This window comes from Oncorhynchus gorbuscha, linkage group LG03 (genome assembly GCF_021184085.1).
Source record: "Oncorhynchus gorbuscha isolate QuinsamMale2020 ecotype Even-year linkage group LG03, OgorEven_v1.0, whole genome shotgun sequence".
Taxonomy (NCBI): Eukaryota; Metazoa; Chordata; class Actinopteri; order Salmoniformes; family Salmonidae; genus Oncorhynchus; species Oncorhynchus gorbuscha.
This window is the reverse complement of record NC_060175.1, coordinates 42,661,314-42,683,315: the sequence shown is the minus strand read 5'-3', so window position 1 is coordinate 42,683,315 and position 22,002 is coordinate 42,661,314. Positions and strand designations below refer to the sequence as shown.

The 22,002-nt window shown below is 41.2% G+C and overlaps 2 protein-coding genes across 9 annotated transcripts in view; one reads left to right on the top strand and one right to left on the bottom strand.

The window, feature by feature from the left end:
• LOC124031403 (rap1 GTPase-activating protein 1-like) overlaps positions 1-2,359 on the top strand; it is a 174,626-nt gene extending 172,267 nt beyond the window's left edge. For all 6 annotated transcript variants that reach the window (XR_006838122.1, XM_046342607.1, XM_046342606.1 and 3 more), the window contains one exon: positions 103-2,359. Coding sequence is in view for 4 of the 6 variants with exons in the window: in XM_046342607.1 (XP_046198563.1) it covers positions 103-186 (84 nt within the window). In the remaining 2 variants the exon portion in view is untranslated. The remainder of the gene's footprint in view (positions 1-102) is intronic.
• LOC124031404 (protein-arginine deiminase type-2-like) lies at positions 1,701-17,928 on the bottom strand. 3 transcript variants are annotated; one of them, XM_046342608.1, is made up of 16 exons: positions 17,670-17,928; positions 12,709-12,877; positions 11,308-11,377; positions 10,924-10,985; positions 10,510-10,627; positions 10,095-10,247; positions 8,683-8,876; positions 7,752-7,855; positions 7,521-7,632; positions 7,159-7,266; positions 6,901-7,052; positions 5,530-5,677; positions 5,190-5,283; positions 3,156-3,232; positions 2,949-3,074; positions 1,701-2,707 (listed from the first exon to the last, which is right to left on the bottom strand). In XM_046342608.1, the coding sequence occupies exons 1-16, from the start codon at positions 17,849-17,851 to the stop codon at positions 2,474-2,476; spliced, it is 2,103 nt and encodes a 700-aa protein (XP_046198564.1). In that variant the 5' UTR covers positions 17,852-17,928; the 3' UTR covers positions 1,701-2,473. The 3 variants fall into 3 exon arrangements, with proteins under 3 accessions (XP_046198564.1, XP_046198565.1, XP_046198566.1); XM_046342609.1 differs by having other exon boundaries at positions 8,683-8,873; XM_046342610.1 differs by having other exon boundaries at positions 8,683-8,756.
• Between the last annotated feature and the right edge of the window lie 4,074 nt (positions 17,929-22,002).

Below are 22,002 nucleotides of genomic sequence, written 5' to 3'. Positions count from 1 at the left end.
TCAGTAGATGTAACTAACCATGTGTTAACCAATCCAAAAACTGACATGGGTATGTGTGATGACCAGATAGGGTCTGACCCCAGTCTCTCTCTCCTCTCACAGCATTCCCATAAGAGGCACCCCCTGCAGGAGATGAAGCAAGCACACGTGTTTTCCACCACAGACGCAGAGGAGGATCAGAGCTAGTTGCTGGGACAGGCAGACCTGGTGTAGGCCGGTCTAGTCTGTACAGCCAGGTCCATGGACATGCACTTACAGCCCTCGCTCATTCCAACTCCATGTGGCTGACTCCCAGCATGCCTAGAGGGGTGAAGGAGAGAAGTGTCCCGCACCCCACCCAAAAGGAATGCCACTCACACAGCATCGCCTCTGGCTGTCGTCTGTTGGCTCGCTTAGCCTGCATCTGTTCATGTGGTTTCTCATTGTATACTCTCCCTTGTCTTCTCAATGGCATTGTTGATTGTTTCGAAGGTCGAAGCAGGGGTGGATCTCATGCATTCAATAGATTGGTTTTGCAGGAGATCCGTTGACCATGTGTGAGGTACAACAGGACATTCTGTTAGGCTAAGGAGGACTGCATGAGGAGGATATAAGGGTGTTGTCCTGTTGCCATTGTGGGAAGAAATTACATTATTGCACCCATCAACCTCACATTGCACCATGATACTGTACATGTGTTACTCTTGGTGTCCTGGATCCTTTTTTGTCACATCAATCCTTGTGTTTCAATTATGAGTGTAATGGTGGGTGTTGACTAGAAACTTTTAGTAAATGTTACATGTTTTTAATAGAAGGTACTTTTGTCATCATGCTGCTGCTGGTTTCAATTTCACTACTTCCCCTGACAAACTGTACAATCACAGTTGATGTTGGAAAATGGAAAATCTTTTACTGACTCAACAATTATGCTCATCCTATTTCATGCCATTTAAGCTGAGCAAAAAACATGAAGTATTGAATTACTGGATAAGGTCCAGTGTCCAAACGAAATGACTCATCAGTCTTCATCCCTGTTCCATACTGATAATACCGCACAGACATTCCACCAAGGTGACCTAACCAAAGCAGACAGCCTCCAAAGTCAAGCTACTGTCCAGTGACTATAGTCTTCAGCTTTTCTTTAAATCAAGCTTGTGGTTTGGAATAAAGTATGTGTTTGGATGTGTATACAACTGTGCATGGTGTAAATCTGCTTGCAACCCCCAGTCAACTGATACCATGCTCGAAATAGGTGTTGTCCCTGGACTGTTCCTGTGATGTGTTACTCCAAACCAGTCAACTTCTCCAAATTCAGTGCACAATGCAGATATACAATCACTTTATCAGTTTCATATAGGTTTTGATTGAGAAAGATGGGGCTACATTGTGTAGATGTGGAAACTGGCACTACGTTTTCAGATTGCTGATAGTTTGAAAATCAGACTTATTTCTAAAAAGAATTACACTGTGACAAGTCTTAATGTTGCCTTTTTGAAGATTGTGTTAAGCTGCTTTGTAGGAGGGTAACCCCCTTCATATAAGGAATCTATCCAACGGTGGACTTTGCCAACTGGAATCTATCACCAACTGGTTTGAATGTAAAACTAAACAGATGTCTATGAATTTGTACATATCTGCTCTCTATGAATGGAACCTGGGTCTTGTGAAACATCTAGACATTTTCCCTCTGATGTATGTGATGAAAATAACTGATATGAAGGCATGGTTTTCATTACTTTTTATTTCAATAAAATTAAGAGCCAATGTGGAATTTAGTTGTGCTTTCTCTGTTGTGACATTAGTACATTCACTTTTCATACAATCTTTTTGAAATCTTTCAGTTGAATCTTAAGGATCCCTGTCTAAGTAACCCTACACCAAAATACAGTTAGTCTTGCATTTAATCATAAAAACACCATTCTGAAGATTACGATGAAACAAAATACTATTAATTGGAAAGTCATTGGAAAGATGATAAAGTTTCATCATGTTAACAGAGCCTTTGGAGTCAGTGTGTATTGCACACAAACTCAAAATATATTTTTAAAAACTTTATCACAAAGGTCTCACTGGTCTTTGTAAAATGCTTGAATTACCAGTAGTTGGATTACACCCTCCGGTGGCTCCAGATTATATTTGCACATTTCTCTGTGGTCCTGTTGTTCTGTTTGTACATGCAAGACATTTGGATTGAGCCCCCAGCCAATTCAAACAACAGATCTAATTTGCAATGTGCTTGATTCAGGTGATTGTATTGCTCTTCTCGTTGACAGTCCGCTTAAGCCCTTGTTCAAGTTCCAAAGTCTTGTTTGTAAATATTGCTTTTCACCCTTTTGTAAATTAAGCCAAATATGTTAATAAAGACAAAGGTGTAATACCATTGGAGGAATACTGTGGTTGTTTGAAGGCAACTGCTGCTGGTGATTGTTACTGCTGTTTATTTCAAGCATGATTCCCTCTTTCTAACTACAACCGTTCCTTCCCCCCAAATCCTTCACATCTCCAGGTTCCACCACTTGAAGGAGAACGGTTCCCTGCGGACGTTGGAGCCACAGTGAACCTCTCCCAGCAGTTTGTGGTAGGAGGCAAAGTCATCAATGTATGTGCAGCTGAGTCCCAGGCCCCCCATGAGGGAGGTCATCTCTGCCTCCAGGGCACAGCGGCCATCCACCTTGGGCCCAAATGGCTTAGGGATGCCCAGGTTCTTTCCCAACACAATCATGTTTACCTGGAGGTAGAGACATATGCCTCATTTAGGAACTGCCTCTTTGCTAGTAGATGACTTGAACATACTCCTTAATCACATGTAGAAAATCATCAAAAGAACTACAAAGCTGATTTGGCAGCATTTTTGAGAGGTTTGCCATTCTGTAAGAATAATAGGTCCCAAAAAATAAAGTAAGAAGTACTTTGGGTCTAGGTTAAGGGTCAGCATGAGGTGTTCTAGTGTAGAACCAATGTATTCTCACCATGTCTGGGTAGTAGGCCACTGCCCTGTTCTCCATCACATGGAAAAGGATGGGCAGGTCAATGATGTCATCGTCGTCTAGACCCAGCTCCCTCTTCAGGACATCCCTGTTCCAGTCTATACAGCTCTGTAGGGTGGCAGCATGGTTATTATACCAAGCCATGCAAAGCTCTGCTTGCTTCTGAGTAACTAGTCATTCTGGCCTCACCTGGACATAGTTGTTTTCTGCCTTGAGTTTCTCGTCACTCAAAATCTCATCTACTGTAATCTCTTCTGCTCCAAGACCTGTGGGATGGAAAAGCTCATGTTGGTGTTGATGAGTGACAAATACAATTATTAATACAGTGAAACACACACAGACACGCTGAAATGAGTCCCCTAACACAGTGGTTCCCAAACTTTTTATAGTCCCATACCCCTTCAAACATTCAACATCCAACTGTGTACTCCCTCTAGCACCAGGGTCAGCGCACTCTCAAATATTGTTTTTTGCCATCATTGTAAGCCTGCCACACACACTATACGATACATTTATTAAACATAAGAATGAGTGCGTTTGTCACAACCCGGCTTGTGGGAAGTGACAAAGAGCTCTTATAGGAACAGGGCACAAATAATAATATAATAATCAATCATTTTGCTCTTTATTTAGACATCTTATTTATAAAACCTTATTTGTTCATCGAAAAATGTGAATAACTCACCAAATGTTAATGAGATGGGTGTGCTTGAAAGGATACATATAATCTGCAATGTTGGGTTGTATTGGAGAGTCTCAGACTTCAATCATTATCCACACAGTCTGTGCCTGTATTTAGTTTTAATGCTAGTGAGGGCTCCCATAGGTAGGTGGCTGCAAAGGGCATCAGTTTCTTAACAGCACGATTTGCCAAGGCAGAAGACTCTACTGGATTGAGCGCAGCCCAATCCAGAAATCTGTCAGTAGCTTCTGATTAAATAACATTTTCACAGAACCGCTTGTTGCAATTTTGATGAGACTTTCTTGTTCAGATATCGGTAATTGGACTGGAGGCAGGGGATGAAAGGGATAACGAATCCAGTTGTTAGTGTCATCCGTTTTGGGAATGTACCTGAGTAATTGCGCACCTTGTCCGTAAGCCTGAGTTCATTTGCACACAAAACATCATACAGCGATGGAAAGACATTTGTGTTGTCCTTGTTAATGCAGACAGAAGAGCTACAACTTCTTAATCAGAACCTCAATTTTGTCCTGCACATTGAATATAGATGCGGAGAGTCCCTGTAATCCTAGATTCAGAACAGGTTTGCCTGTCCTAGCCACTCGGTAGCTCACCATATAAGACGCTTCTGGCTCCTTCTTATTAATGGTATCTGTTGCTTTTATACATGTCTTACTACTCGAAAGTCATCTTAATTCTTGCTCAAAAAACTCCTGTTGCTTATATTTCAAAATGGCATGTTTTGTTTCTAAATGTCTGCGCAAGAGTGAAGGTTTGTGAGATAGTACTTCTGCACATATAACAAACACACTGTGGCTGAGGAAATGCACTACTCCCAATATAAGTGAACCCCAAATCAATGTAGTGATCATCATATTTGCGCCTCTTCGTTGGTCCAACGTCCCGGTCTGTTGTTCGGTGCTTTCCTGGGTAAGGGGGCAGTAGCTCTTCGGCTACATCAGATTCACAACTATTAGTGTCCATGCTAGCTGGGCTAACAACAAATGTTGAATTACTGATGATAGCATTGGATGTGCTCGTGGAAGCAGAGCAACTTGTGTCGTCGACAGGTGCTTGTAGTAGCCGTACTGCTCGTAGTAGCAGTACTGCTTGTAGTAGCAGTACTGCTCGTAGTAGCAGTACTACCAGTAGAGCTGGTATGTGTCTCTATGGACACAGGCCTTACTTTTTTTAACCATTTATCAATTTATGAGCAAACGGAATGAGCAGCAGCTATGTTTGGCTACATACAGACCGTTAGTGGAATTCCCGCAAGAGAGTAATGGTTAATGTGATTGGATGTTAATTATTTGACTAGGCTACCTGTATTTGAAATTGTGGTGTTATTTCTCTGAACACTAGATGGTTTAATTTTATTTTTGGCAGTGAAATGAGGCTACTCAAGTGAGAAAAAAACCTCACCCAAATGTTTAGCCCTGTTGGAAAATCTAAATGGACTGTTTGAAAATGTCGGCGTACCCCCGACGGCATTGCGCGTACGTACCCCAGTTTGGGAATACCCGCCCTAACGGAAGGCCTACCATCAAACATTTTGGCTTGTCCATGCCCGCCATTCTGTAAGCCCCTGAATAGTTTGTAACTTGCATCAGGGCTGGCGAGCAGAAGCCGGAATCCCTGCAAAGAAACGGGAGACAAAGACAACATTGGCAGTGCCCTTCCTTTGACAGCCTGAGAGCTGTACACTATCACATAACCACAGGGCAACCAAAGTCTGTGTCATGTCCAAGTGCAAATAGATGGGATGAACAATTCTGGTGCTCAAAGGATCTCACTAATTTCTACTCTAAATTACAGAGCAATGTCATTTTACTAGAATTTACTAGAGTGAAAAAAAAATGTTTTCCTTGAGAAGATTTGTACCTTTTTGTCCGGAGCTGGGACGAAGGTCATGAATTCATCCACATGCCCAACCAGGAGCCAATCAGAGAACAACGCAATGGGCTCCTGGACTTTCTGGGCCCACAGGAAGTCTTGCACTACTTTAGTCATGTTGCGGCCCTTAGTAGCCCTGAAAAGTCAAACAGCCTTATCACCACTGGCCACAGACTTATTTGAATGTTCCACATACTCACCATTACAATGAAATCCATTATTAATTAATCTTAGGTCATAAGAAACACAAGTAATAAAATGTAGTTTCAAAAGAATAGAATGGCAAATTTAGAGTTTAATTATGTTATACTGGTCTGTGTAGCCTATATACTACATGGCTACGCCATGCATGAAATCAATATTTATTTTGTTAATTAAAACAGACAAGACACTCTTAGGCTACCCTAATCACAGTCATCACACATAGGCTATTGTATAGTAAGCTAAGAATATAATGAAATACAACACAATAAAATACAAATAACATTTTTCCCACACAACTTGCTTCAAGGCAACATGTGGAACTGCTGTCATAAAAATAAATAAAACAAGATATTTTGAAACAGAGCCCAAGGCAAGCCAGTGCTTTTTAAGCCGTGCTTCATCTGTCCTACCCTCATTCCACTTTGTTAGAGAGCAGGCGTAGGGTCTTACATTGAAAGTAGGCCATCTTCATATTATACTGATAGAAAATATTAGCAATCTCGTTTTTCAAAAGCATGAGAGCCTCAGGATCCTATTTTCACAACATCTGCGGTACTGAAATAGTTGACCACATGCAAGTAGGCTTTTGCTTCAAATGTAGGCCTATTATAACAATTGGATTACTTTGGGAGTTTCAGTAACCAACAATTTGATGTCTTCAATTGCATTAGCGTATTTTATCCCTGAATTTTCATGATTTAGGAATATTTATTCCCACAGTAATTCTTTATGAATCCATCCAGTGGTGGTTAAGAAAACAGGACATGTGGTGAGCTATGCATAGAGATGGGTGAAGTGACATGCCTTAGTACATTTAAAGCTAAGACATAGGCAGAACTTTACCACAATCATGGCTAGGTCATTTGGCGGAAATAAAAGTAGAGGCTTTGTCACCGCCAATACCTTTCATATATAAATAAAAGTAGAGGCTTTGTCACCGGCAATACCTTTCATATATAAATAAAAGTAGAGGCTTTGTCACCGGCAATACCTTTCATATATAAATAAAAGTATGCAAAAAGTTGGTAGGATGCTAAAGTTGGTAGGATGCTAAAGTTGGTATGATGCTAAAGTTGGTAGGATGCTAAAGTTGGTAGGATGCTAAAGTTGGCGGGAAAATGTCTTGGTTTGAAAAGTGTATTATGTTACACTCACGTAGGGAAGGCCACTCCAATGATGATCCTACCCAGAGGGTAGTTCTTTCCATTTACAGTGACTGGAGGGCTAACCTCCAGGTTACCAAACGAGTCCAGGCTGCTCACTTCTTTGCCATATGCTGTCCTAGTCACATATCCAAAGTCTTGGCCCTGAGGGCACCAGGTAGAGAGCGGTTAAGACACAGGTCCACCACACCGCTCACATTTCAGAGATAAGAACATTTTAACTCTAGGTGTTGTGAATGCCTTTTCTTACCAGTAGCACATCATAAGGGAAGTCCTGTAGTGCTCCGTCTCGGGGGGAGTCCAGAACAACAGGGAAACGTTGGTGAGGAGAATCAATGTAGCCAAACTCAATCTCATCCTGAGAGAGAAAGCTCCATTACATTTTTATACATTTTCTAGAGCAGTTAGAAACAAGACACTGGTCTTTGTTCTGATGTCTTTCATTTAAAGAAGAGGGTATCTAGAATTTAAATTGACAAAGGTTAGCAGACATATGGAAGAAATGTCGTTTTGATTGAAAACAGGTTGGAATTGTAAAGTGTTCAAATGACGAAGATTTCAAGCACAAAACGGCTTGAAAGATTACAAGCTGAATCACACGGCTTACAGTACCTGCATCCAACGGTCTCCTCTGTTCATATCCTCAGGGCAAATCTTCAGTTTGCACCCACTTTTCTCCACCAGCCTCCTCATTCTCTTTAAGAACTGGTCATTATCAGTTGTGCTGGGTTACCAATGTACAAAAACACTTGTCTCAGTACGTTTACAGCTGGCATCATTATTTCCATCAACATCAATGCCATCATTATACATTTCTTCATCATCATCATCATTGCCTCTCACCTGCAGACAAAAACCTCTACAGGGTTGAGTGTGTTGGGTGTCATGATCCAGGGAGCCACTCGGAACACCACCCTGTCTGTAAAGATGGGCGTCTCAGGAAAGCCCTGGCAAAAGAAGAAAAAAACAAGAGAGTCCAGGATAGAGATATATAACCTTGGAAGTTTTAAACTAGAAAATTACATTTATTGAAGTAAATGTGGTGTGCTTGCTCATCAAAGTATTTATGGTTGTGAAATGGTAGTAATAGTGGTAGTGATGGCAGTAGTAATAGGCTGTGTTAGTTATAGTGACCTATTTTGGGGTGGTTTGTAAGTGTGGAATTATTATAGTAGGTTATAGTGAGCTAATATAGTTGGCTAGGCTAAGTACTATATCATCACACAGCAAGTGGTTTTAAGCTCTCAAAATATTTTAGTTTGAATATTCTGAGAGTTTTGTGGCAGTGATTTCAGTTTAGAATATTGAAGCCTGCATTCCGCCATTTAAATTAATAGAGTTACAACAAGCATTTTAGTTTATGAAGTAAGAATGGTAGCAAAAAGTTGTGTTCAAGAAATCTAAGTTCAGTCAGTCTACCCATGCTAACATTGGGGTTGTGTTTGTAGCTTTAACGGTTAAAGAGCAGAGGCAAATCCAAATACTTCCTATTCAAGCCTATGGAGCTTATAAGTACATATAAAATGGTTATAGTTCAAAAGCATAAATTGTGTCAAAAAGCTGTATACAAGCACACTATTCCAGATCGGTCTGCACCTTTTAAAGTTTGAATGGTGTTCCTAGGTTAAACGGTAAAGACTAGTTATGACCTGAATTTTTCCCATTCGAGACTATGGCCATTAGATAAGAAGTATGAACAGTTTCTAATGTTGTGCTTTGCTTTCAGCAAGCACACCTAACAAACAAACAATAAAAGTGTTAAATTACACCGTACCTGAGAGCTCGGCTCCAGCATGCTGAGGTTGATGCTGATTAGGCCATCAAAGTCTTTGTCAGGGAACCTCAGGCCTTCAACGTAAAAGTTCATCTCAGAATTTCCCCAGAGGCAAGGTACTTCCTTGGACAGATCCTCACCTCCCACCACTAGTGGGTAGTCCTTCACAAAGCTCTTGTAAAACAGGTTTTCTGCTGCAGTAAATAATGTTTTAAATGTAAATAATAGGGCTGGCATAAAGCTGCAATATGTAACACTTTGTATGAACTGACAAAATGAACATAGAAATGTGAGTTAAAGATCTGTCATTCTCATTAAAAGCAAGTCTAATAAGCGGTAGATCAGGTCTATGTGCACTATTTCTATGCTTCACGTTTTAAAGTTTAGTTTTTGCATCTTTTTCTTTCAGTTTTGTACACCAGCTTCCAACAGCTGAAACAACAATATTTTTGGTTATGGAAAATATATTTCCCAGTTGTTTAGATGGTACAAGGATTCTCTACACTATACTTACGTAGAATGTATGCACACATGACTGTAAGTCGCTTTGGATAAAAGCGTCTGCTAAATGGCATATATTATTATTATTATTACTTGTTTTGCCACATAAACTGAAATTAACTATTAGAATATTAGCAACCAGGATATGGCATAGTGATCTTTACAAATGCTATCAAGTTAATCACAGGGCGGCATGTAGCCTAGCGGTTAGAGAGGCGAAGCAGCAACCGTAAGTTTGAATCCTGGGTCTGACAGGGATGTGAGCTGACAACCAGAGGGTTGCTGGTATCAATCCTAGATACTGTTGAGCCTATGAGCAAGGCACTTAACCTCCCACAACACCTGCTACACAGGCACCCAGTGTGGTTCCAACATGTATGTGTCTCTTTCAGAGACAGAGGGATCAACAAAGAAAAATAGGTTGGACCTGAACTCGATCGCAAATTCCGAATTTGCTCCAATTAATCTGTCATTTAAAAATGTTTATACAAAAAACATTGCAAGAATATTGACATCTTGATTTTGTCTTAATTGTCTTAAGTAACGTTTAGCAAATTGGGGTACAATGATAAAGCACACTTTCTTTAACCTGTAACCTCCGATTAATATAATATTCAGCCATAAAACTGTAATTGTACATCACGTGTCCAACTCATTCCACAGAGGGCCGAGTGTCTGCGGGTTTTCGTTCCTGCCTTGTACTTGAATTATGAATTAAGGTCACTAATTAGTTAGCAACTCCCCTCACCTGGTTGTCTAGTTCTTAATTTTAAGGAAAAAAATAAAAGCAGCAAACAACAGGCCCTCCATGGAATGTGTTTGACACTCCTGTTGTACATGCATGGACAGCCACACACACCACATACAAGATCTTAACAGACTGGACTCATTATATAATTTATTTGACTCACTCAGGGTTTGGTGCATGCCTGTTGTGGACCTGGTCCTGAAGACCCTCACACACTCTGCATCACCCTGGGAGATGTGCATGGTCAGCTTGTAGCCTTCTGGGAGCTTGTCAGGGCCACTGGTCCGCAGCACCATTGGGGACATATCTTTAAGATCTGACATATCGAAATATTGGAATTATTGCACATCAAGTGTCAACCGATCAACCACACAAGACACAGGGATCCATCTAATCAAACAAGACACTCCTAGCTCAGGAATGTTGTATTTAGCCAACACAAACATAACTGCTGCTCCTCTCTAATGAATCCACACAAGAGACCTGCAGCCTTTAAATGTTTATTTATTGCAATGCCTGCAGCACTGTCAGCAAGGCTGTCAGCTCAGTAGACCAGGATGACTTGGATGTTGTTAGACCTGAGACTCTGGTGACCTCAGCATGCTCACTGTCCAGGCTCTTCTGAGAGGTGTATTCTGAGTCACAGTTGACCAGTAGGATGGCACCGTGGCCATTAGGCCCCCACATCCAGGATCCCTGAAGAGAGATGAACAATCTCATTCAGGGACAAACAAACACTTCCGTGCGAACTTAGCTTTTCCCAATTTGTTTGCAAGAGGTTAGATTACATTTACAGCTGAGTGGAAAAGTACAACGTTTTAATTTCCTATGAATACATTGACAATCTTCCAGGATTATAGCATGAACACTAGTCTTCTGACATGCCTATTCATGTTAGAGCGTCTCCTGTGTCCTGTTGTGTTAGGAGACAGAGATAGTGACATCTGTGCTGAAAGCGACCAGCCTGGACAAACCCTGCAGATATAACTAACCTTGTTGGGGTTGTTCCTCTCCACCTGGCCATCTCGATCAGCATCAACATCCAGGGAGATCTCTGTAAGATAGACAGGGCCTCTGTGCCATTGAAGCTCATAAGCTGCTTTGGGTCTAGAATAGACCAATGAAATATACCTTAAAGGGGCCATCTGCAGTTCAAATAGTAGACCTTACGCTAATGAGGTTATATTCTTCAAGAATCGATGGATATACAGTATTTCATTATTTTAAAAGATCCATAAATGGATGTAGCAATCGAAGATTTTCTCTAACACGAAACTGTACACCCGACAGATTTACAGTACAAAAGGTATGGTATTAACGGGGTCAGAGGCGTTTATATGTGTTTGCTCTCCGGTCATCAGCATGACATGACATACCAAAAGCAGTGAGGTGAACGACAGCTTTACCCAACACCTCCGTCTTCTTTCCATAATACATGACCGATAGCTGCAACAAAGGAGAACATTTACAAAGTCACAGGTAAAGTAATAACATCTCTAGACCAAAGCAGTGGTTGTGTTTTGATGGGGTTCTTCAATGTTATATTCCTATCCAGATATGTACAGTACATTACTTCAGTGGAGAATCTGGACACCCGGCCCATTTTGGAATTGGCACTGGCTTAACATAACCCTGGAGTCCCTTATCACCCTCTGAACCTTTCACCTATTACTACCTGTCAAGGAGATTGAGGTTGTAACCTCATATAAATATCTTGGAATTTTAATTGATGACGGCCTCTTTTAAATTGCATATTCAACAACTTACAAAAAAATTTAAGCTGAAATTGGGATTTTATTTTAGGAATAAGGCCTGTTTTTCTTTTGAAGCCAGAAGGAGGCTAGTATCAGCTACATTTATGCCTTTACTAGACTATGGGGATATTTTATATATGAATGCTTCCACTCAGTGTTTGAGATCAGTTGACACTCTTTACCATGGCACTTTGAGATTTATTTTAAACTGCAAAACCCTTATGCACCACTGCACTTTGTATACCAGGGTTGGCTGGCCTTCTCTAGTCACTCGTAGGCTCAGTCACTGGTATACTTTTATTTACAAAGCCATTTTGGGTTTACTAACTTTTTATTTGTGCATTTTTATTGTTCAGAAATGTGGTGGGTACTCTCTTCGTTCGCTGGACTTTATCCTCCTAACTGTTCCAAATGTCTGAACTGAATTTGGTAAAAGGGCGTTTATGTACTCTGCACCATCGTCTTGGAACACCTTACAAAATACTTTTAAACTGGAAGAACTTGTCCCGATTGTGGTGTTTTTAAATCACTGATGAAGGATTGAGAGGCTGATTCCCTGACCTGTCAATGTTTTTAATTTTCTGTTTTATACTCTTGTGAATTCAATAGTTTTTACTAGATTACTTGTAGTTTCATGTTGTCTATCTAATTTTTTTGTAATGACTTGGTGCTGCCTATCATGGCCAGCGCGCTCTTGAAAAAGAGATTTTAATCTCAACGAGCCCTTCCTGGTTAAATAAAGGTTAACTAAAAAATCAATAGGACTTTCACTGTGGTGTACCACTTCACTTTCCAACGTTTGACATTTCTCTGGTATCAGGTTGAGACAGGGCCATATTGGCATTATTTCCATGTGGTTTGCACGCCACTCTTGAGGAGCTGTGGATACTTGTCTTAATTAAATACTTCCCTGCAGCATGTTCAGTCACAAGAGGGAATAGCCAACTCTGGATTATTTTAATATGATTTCACATACTGACGTCTCAGGGTAGTTTTCATGGCAGTGCCTGTGGCCTACTTTACCTTGCTATCATTTTCCACTTCGCTAGCAGTGTCCATGGTGAGAAGAAGCACTGTATTCCCATTGAAAGGGGTGGGGATTGGTCCACTCTTCGCTGGGGGTGGGGTAATCCTGTACTGCACGTTGGGGCTGCATTTCACAGAGAAGTACGTGGAGCTGGGAGGGGCACTCCTAGGGGGAAAACAAATACACGTGACAGTTACACGTCACATCCTGATGCTTTGCTTGCACAAATCTATAGCAATAACAGAGACAATTTATTTATTTTTATTTCACCTTTATTTAAACAGGTAGGCCAGTTGAGAACAAGTTCTCATTTACAACTGCGACCTGGCCAAGATAGAGCAAAGGAGTGCGACAAAAACAACACTTACACACAAACAAATGTACAGTCAACAACACAAAAGAAAAGGAATATAAGAGAACAAGTGCAGTGGACCATCAGCAGTGAGTACAGTTCATAATCTCCTATTTCCAGAGGCAACGGGTGGTAGTGCTAGTTCTACAGTCATCGTAGAGGTATGATGGCGTCTACATCCCTCTAAAATGAGTAACATACCAAAGGGGGAGAAATACTGGACTGTCAACCAACACTAGTATAATTTCACAAGAATACTGGCAATAAGGATGTACTTACAGTATATATATCTATGTATCAAACTACATCTCAAGGTGTTTATACTAAGTATACACCTGTTTATAAACATTAAGCTTGGGCTGTAAAACCTAATACCTGAAGTCCAGGGCTTCAGGCTGGACCAGGGAGTTGGTCCATGCTAGAGGTCAGCCGATTAATCGGAATGGCCGATTAATTAGGGCCGATTTCAAGTTTTCATAACAATCGGAAATCTGTATTTTTGGACACCGATTTGCCCGTTTAAATTATTACTTATTTGTTTACACCTTTATTTAGTCTTTATTTAACTAGGCAAGTCAGTTAAGAACACATTCTTATTTTCAATGGCGGCCTAGGAACGGTGGGTTAACTGCCTCCTTCAGGGGCAGAACGACAGATTTTCTCATTGTCAGCTCGGGGGATCAAATCTTGCAAATGTACAGTTAACTCGTCAAACGCTCTAACCACCTGCCTTTCATTGCACTCCACGAGGAGACTGCCTGTTACGCGAATGCAGTAAGCCAAGGTAAGATGCTAGCTAGCATTAAACTTATCTTATAAAAAACAATCAATCAATCACTCATAATCACTAGTTAACTACACATGGTTGATGATATAACTAGTTTATCTAGCGTGTCCTGCGTTGCATATAATCTGACTGAGAATACAAGCATACAAGTATCTGACTGAGCGGTGGTAGGCAGCAGCAGGCTCGTAAGCATTCATTCAAACAGCACTTTCGTGCGTTTTGCCAGCCGCTCTTCGTTGTGTGTCAAGCATTGCGCTGTTTATGACTTCAAGCCTATCAACTCCCGAGATTAGGCTGGTGTAACCGATGTGAAATGGCTAGCTAGTTAGCAGGGTGCACGCTAATAGCATTTCAAATGTTACTCGCTCTGAGACTTGGAGTGGTTGTTTCCCTTGCTCTGCATGGGAAACACTGCTTCGAGGGTGGCTGTTGTTGTTGTGTTCCTGGTTTGAGCCCAAGGAGGAGCGAGGAGATGGACGGAAGCTATACTGTTGCACTAGCAATACTAAAGTCCCTTCTCACCTTATTTGCTCACATTGTATATAGACTTGTTTATACTGTATTATTGACTGTATGTTTGTTTTACTCCATGTGTAACTCTGTGTCGTTGTATCTGTCGAACTGCTTTGCTTTATCTTGGCCAGGTCGCAATTGTAAATGAGAACTTGTTCTCAACTTGCCTACCTGGTTAAATAAAGGTGAAATAAATAAAAAATAAAATAAATAAGAACATCCAATAGTCAAGGTTAATGAAATACAAGTGGTATAGAGGGAAATAGTCCTATAATAACTACAACCTAAAACATCTTACCTGGGAATATTGAAGACTCATGTTAAAAGGAACCACCTACTTTCATATGTTCTCATGTTCTGAGCAAGGAACTTAAACGTTAGCTTTCTTACATGGCACATATTGCACTTTTACTTTCTTCTCCAACACTTTTTTTTGCAATATTTAAACCAAATTGAACATGTTTCATTATGTATTTGAGGCTAAACTGATTTTATTGATGTATTATATTAAGTTAAAATAATTGTTAATTCAGTATAGTTGTAATTGTCATTATTACAAATACATGTAAAAAATAAAATAATAATAATAATAATATTTTAAAAAACAGCCAATTAATCGGTGTCGGCTTTTTTTGTCCTCCAAAAATCGGTATTGGCGTTGAAAACTTTTTTTTTTTAATCGAATAGAAATGTCCCTTGAGAGGAAGCATTTCGTTTTTACACACACCATTGTTATGAAACCATCTGTATCTGCTGTGTAATAATATCTTGTGGAGTCTCCGATATACTAACCACAGCTCAGAGGCACGACAGTTCCACAATATTGTAGCGACCTTAACTCAACACCTAGCAAGCTCATCAACAGGTTCTTACCTCTGGTTGTAACGGTTAACGTGTTGGCTTGACAGTCGCTGGACCTAGGTTCAAATCCCAGTTGGTTTGTGTTGGGCTTAACACTCTTCATAACACTTCTAATTCAGTTGCACTGTATCTTTGCCCTTGATTGGCAAGACTGGTGTCATATGAATTGGCAGCTTGTAAGAATAACAAAAGAGTCTGTTGACTAGCATAAAGACATCACTAATGCAGACTCCATCTTAAGAACATGTGGTCCGACTCCTCCGCTGAATACAAATGCCATCCACAAACAGTACTTTCAGTGCAATAGAGGGAATGATCCAACTATTTATGCAGTTGGAATATCCCAAATATATGACAACAAAATCAGTTGATCATGTCGCCTAATTAGTCATTTGAAAACATATCATCATCATTTGATATAACTTCTCAGGCTAATGAAATGTAAATAATGGCACCACCACTTTACATGAGACTAATTGTCTATAGTAACTATTCCAATCTTGTGTGCCATCTTAATTTTACTCATAGCTGAATAATAAAACAAATGGGATACATTTTTCCACAAACAATAACAGAGATGATTGTATATTAGCCTCAAATCAACCATTTTTACCAACGCATGACATTAGTAAATATTTTTAATCCAATTCAAATGAATGAATAAATAAAACAAGACAACCCATATGAGCACATGGGCAGTTCGGTGCAAGACGACCGTTAGAGCCGATGACGTGTTAGACCCGAAGACGTGCTTCTACGCATGAGTTTAACTAGCCAAAGTCACCATGACATTACCTACAAATGTGATCAGGGATTTCTATTGGAGAAGCAGTTTTAGCCCACATTCATACTGTACTGTCTTTGATTGTATCTTAAAGCTACAATACGTAACTTTTTGGGTGTCCCGAACAAATGTAAATAGAAATATGAGCTATAGATCTGTCATTCTCATTGAAAGCAAGTCTAAGAACTCGTAGAGCTTGCTCACGAGCTTCAAAAACAGCTGAAAATAAAATATTTTTGGTTATGGAAAATATATTTCACAGCTGTTTAGATGGTACAATGATTCTCTATACTACCCATATGGGAAAGTAATATGGCAATATATGTATATTACTTATACTGTATGTTTTATATTGGCATATATTGTGGAAACATATGCCCATATATGCTTATATACTGTATGTATTGTGGCAGACGGCAGTGAGAGGAGAGGAGAGTGGTTATTGAGGGGAGATATTTTGCAGCCCGCTAGCTCCACCCCGAGCCTTATATGGACTTCCTGCCCCAACGAGGCAAGGATGTCGTTCGTTAAGCCAGGGAGTGCTTGGGGATAAAGTAGGAATCAGCCTGAACAAAGTGCTATATGAAGAGAGAGAACCATATCTGTGGGATTACCTGTTGTGACCTGGACTGTCTGACTATTTGGGCTGCAATCTGAGGCTGGTAACTAATGAACTTATCCTCTGCAGCAGAGTTAACTCTGTCTTTCCTGTGGTGATCCTCATGCGAGCCAGTTTCATCATAGTGCTTGATGGGTTTTTGTGACTGCACTTGAAGAAACTTTCAAAGTTATTGACATGTTCTGTATTGACTGACCTTCATGTCTTAAAGTAATGGACTAATTTATTTGCTTATTTGAGCTGTTCTTGCCATAATATGGACTTGGTATTTTACCAAATAGGATTATATTCTGCGTAATACCCCTACCTTGTCACAACTGATTGGCTCAAATGCATTATGGAAAGAAATTCCACAATTTAACTTTGAACAAGGCACACCTGTTAATTGAAATGCATTCCAGGTTGACGCTGGTTGAGAGAATGCCAAGAGTGTGCAAAGCTGTCAAGGCAAAGGGTGGCTACTTTGAAGAATCTCTATGTTTTGATATAACACCTCGGTTACTACATGATTCCATGTGTTTTCTATTCTACAATGTAGAAAATGGTACAAATAAAGAAACCCTTAAATGAGGTTAACTTGACGGGTACTTTTTTGTATGGGAGTGTAAGATGTGTTAAAATACACCACATTTAAAATATTTCACGTTCATATGGTTTATAATTAAATCACATGGCCACATTACTCTTCCGTATGGGTATACTTGCTTGTCACAATTTCAATGTCTGAACTAAAACCATTTTTGGCAACGAGGACATGGCGGCACGATCTATGTATAGTGCACCTTTTAATTGCATCGTAGCATCGCCATCTAGCCTACAATTTCGTTAACCAAATACGGCAATACGGATTTATGCCGCGTTCATGTGATAGTCGGGACAAGGAAACCGGGGACAAACTGGGCTACTGTTAATTCAAAGGTAATCAAATTGTCACGTGTAGACTATACTGTGAAATACTTGCTTACCAGCCCTTAATAATAGGGCTACCCAGCTACTACCGCCTGAAGAGGCAATTCTGGGTTGGGTAGCATGAACACATACCTGTTCAGGTTCACTTTCAACACTGTGCCGACGACGTAAAGAGCCCTCAAAGTTTTCTCAGTGTCGAGGCGAAATGTCCGTTGGTACATCTGGTCTACCGGCTTGTTGGTGGCTATTCTATTAAAGTGCTGAAAGAGATTAGGGTGCCCGGTCAAAGAAACTTGCTCCTGGGAAACATTCATGGTGATAGGCTACGTTGCAGTGAATCCGAATTATGGAATGAGACATGGCGGTGTAGTGTATACAGGTCGAAGGATTGGCCCTATTGTTGAGGGGGTGTTTTCCTGCATGTAATTTGAGACTGCAATTACCCAGCAAACCGAACGTATGCAATTTGCATGAATCTTCTAGAGTATGATGGTGTACGCAGCAATTGAATGTGCATTCCACCACCACCTGTGCGGGTGGATAATAAGGATCCCAAAAAATAAAATTAATGTGGCTAAAATTGCATTTGTCACATGTGTCGAATACAATCGGTGTAGACCTTAGCGGGAAATGATTACTTACAAGCCCTTAACCAACAATGCAGTTTATTTATGTATTTTTGTTATTTCACCTTTATTTAGCCAGGTAGGCAAATTGAGAACAAGTTCTCATTTACACCTGCGACCTGACCAAGATTAAACAAAGCAGTGTGTGACAGAGTTAAACATGGAATGGAAAAAACAAAAAATACAGTCAACACAATAGAAAAAAGTCTATATACAGTGTGTGCAAATGAGGTGAGATAAAGGCAATAAATAGGCCATAGTGACAAAATGATTACAATTTAGCAATTAAGCACTGGTGTGATAGATGTGCAGAAGGTGAATGTGCAAGTAGAGATACTGGGGTGCAAAGGAGCAACAAACAAAATAATAGTATGGGGATGAGGTAGTTGGATGGGATATTTACTGATGGGCTATGTACTGGTGCAGTGATCTGTGAGCTGCTCTGACAGCTGGTGCTTAAAGTTACTGAGCGAGATGTCTCCAGCTTCAGTGATTTTTCTTTGCAATTCATTCCCATAATTGGCAAGCAGAGAACTGGAAGGGAAAGCGGCCAAAGGAGAAACTGGCTTTGGGGGTGACCAGTGAAATATGACTGCGGGTGCTATGGGTGGGTGCTGCTTTCCTTTAATTTCTTAAGGTATCTATAGACTATTTTCCTTTTAATCGGGCTGTTAAGACCTTTTATGTTGAATGTGACACTTGCTCTGACTAGCTAAACCTTGGTGTAAACTAAAACCTGCGAGCTCTCTAAGTTGAAAACAAAAGTTGTGAATAGACATTTATGGCTGATTATTTGCCCACGGTAAGGGCTGCTTACGTCTCTTTTCAGAAGAGAAACATAAATGGCGGGGAAAGCAGTCATATCCGGGAAAAAGCTGACCCTCTTGCCATTGATGGTTATGTCCCCTTTGGCTCTTGCAGTATATTCTCTCTGTCTTGGAAACGGAGGAACCCGATCAGGACGGCCCGTGGGGGCTCATCTGGCCGGGGGTTTCGGCACTTATGTTCTGTGGGCGCATTCGATTTCCAGCGGCTTAGTGAAGTTGATTATGCCTAGGACATCAGGGATCCATTGAATGAAGAAACGGACCGAGTCACGGCCCTCGCTGTCCTCTTTCAATCCAACCACACGGATATTACTACTTCTGCTCTGGTTCTCCAGCTGAGCTAGGCATTGTCCTTTTGCAGTTGTATCAGAACCTGGTCATGTCGAGCGATGGTATCTTCAACTGTGCTAATGCGCAACTCAGCCTCAGTCGTTCTCAAAAGGAGATCATTGATGGAGGATTTTTGGGTCATCAATGGAAGAATGGAATTCAGCCGATTTCTTGTCAATTTTCATAGAAAGACCTTTGTTACCACCCTGAATTTCCCGGAGGAGAGTAGCCAGCATGTCGGCAGGCTCGCAAGAGTCTGGAACTGTCGTCTGAGTTATGAGGGCTAATGCTAATCTTGCTAGCTGTAGCATTATCGTTATCTTAGGAATCAACAATGTTTTGGTTGTCCTTCTTGCCTCACGGTAGGAGGTCCATGGCTCTTTGGGAAGGTAAGTACTTGACAATTTATCAGCCGATGTTAGAATATTGTTTCAACGTTGTTATTTAGGTAATAATAGAGTAACTTTGAAGAGCTCGGTTTGTCAACGTCTACTCAGCGGCATCACGTGCTCCCGATGTCCACATATTCTAAGTCAGTACCGTCCAGAGTAGTGATAATGGATGGGCAGACGGGTGCTGGTAGCGATCGGTTGAAGAGCATGCATTTAATTTTACTTGCATTTAAGTTAAGTTGGAGGCCACGGAAGGAAAGTTGTATTTATTTTTATCTTCATTTAACTAGGCAAGTCAGTTAAGAACAAATTCTTATTTTCTATGACGGCCTAGGAACAGTGGGTTAAATGCCTTGTTCAGGGCCAGAACGACAGATTTTTACCTTGTCAGCTCAGGGATTCAATATTGCAACCTTTCGATTATTAGTCCAATGCTCTAACCACTAGGCTACCTGCTGCCCCAAATGGCATTGAAGCTCGTCTGGAGGTTAGTCAACACAGTGTCCAAAAAACGGCCAGAAGTATACAGAATGGTATCTGCGTAGAGGTGGATCAGAGAATCACCAGCACCAATAGCGACATCATTGACTTAAACAGAGAAAAGTGTCGGCCCGGGAATTTAACCCTGTGGCAAACCCATAGACTGCCAGAGATCCGGACAACAAGCCCTCCGATTTGACACACAGAACTGTCTGAGAAGTAGTTGGTGAACCAGGCGAGGCAAGTTAAGAAAATACCAAAAAAGTAAGAGGTAAGAATAACAAATAATTAAAGAGCAGCAGTAAATAACAAGTGGGCTATAATACAGGGGGTACTAGTACAGAGTCAATGTGCGCGGGCACTGGTATGAGGTAATATGTAGGTAGAGGTATTAAAGTCACTGCATAGATAGCAGCGGGGGGGCAATGCAAAATAGACTTATGGCTTGGGGGTAGAAGCTGTTTAGAAGCCTCTTGGACCTAGACTTGGCACTCCGGTACCACCAGTCTATGACTAGGGTTGCTGGAGTCTTTGACAATTTTTAGGGCCTTCCTCTGACACCACCTGGTTTAGAGGTCCTGGATGACAGGAAGCTCAGCCCCGGTAATGTACTGGGCCGTATGCACTACACTCTGTAGTGTCTTGCGGTCTGAAGCCGAGCAGTTGCAATACCAGGTAGTGATGCAACCTGTCAGGATTCTCTCGATGGTGCAGCTGTAAAACTTTTTGAGGAACTGAGAACCCATGCCAAATCTTTTTAGTCTCCTGAGGGGAATAGGTTTTGTCGAGCCCTCTTCACAACTCTCTTGGTGTGCTTGGACCATGTTAGTTTGTTGGTGATGTGGATGCCAAGGAACTTGAAGCTCTCAACCTGCTCTACTACAGCCTCGTCTATGAGAATGGGTGCGTGCTCGGTCCTCCTTTTCCTGTACTCCACAATCATCTCCTTTGTCTTGATCACGTTGAGGGAGGTTGTTGTCCTTGCACCACGCGGTCAGGTCTCTGACCTCCCTATAGGCTGTCTCATCGTTGTTGGTGATCAGGCCTACCACTGCTGTCTCATCAGCAAACTTAATGATGGAGTTGGAGTCGTGCCTGGCCGTGCAGTCATGAGTGAACAGGGAGTACAGGAGGGGACTGAGCACGCACCCCTGAAGGGCCCCAGTGTTGAGGATCAGCATGGTGGATGTGTTGTTTGCTTGTAAGCAGGAGTCAGGAGGATAGAATTATGGTCAGATTTGCCAAATGGAGGGTGAGGGACAGCTTTGAACACGTCTCTGTGTATGGAGTAAAGGTGGAATGATGACTTTTCCTAGATTGACCCAAACATTTTGGGTTTGATAACCGTGAGTCAAGACCTGCAAGATGTTTGAGAGACAAACTGGAGGCCATAAGAGAGGTCTGGGAGAAGTGGGTGGAGCATCTGCCATACCTCTACAACCCTGTGCTTGAACTAACAGTGGATGAGCAACTGGTTCCATTCGGAGGAACATGTAAGTGATTTGCACTGTTAATTGTATTATGTATGGCTATAATATCATTGATTTATGTGATTGTTTTCTGTGACACTAATACTAATTACTGAGAGCAATCTCTTTTGTCAAAAGATCGCTGGCCTTTCCGGCAGTATATGCCCAGCAAGCCATTAAAGTATGGCATCAAGATATGGGTGGCCTGTGACACACAATCCAGCTACGCTTGTAAGATGCAAGTCTACACAGGGATACCGGCCAGTGGAGGCCCGGAGAAGAACCAGGGGATGCGGGTTGTGCTTGATGTGACAGATGGACTGAGGGAGCACAATGTCACG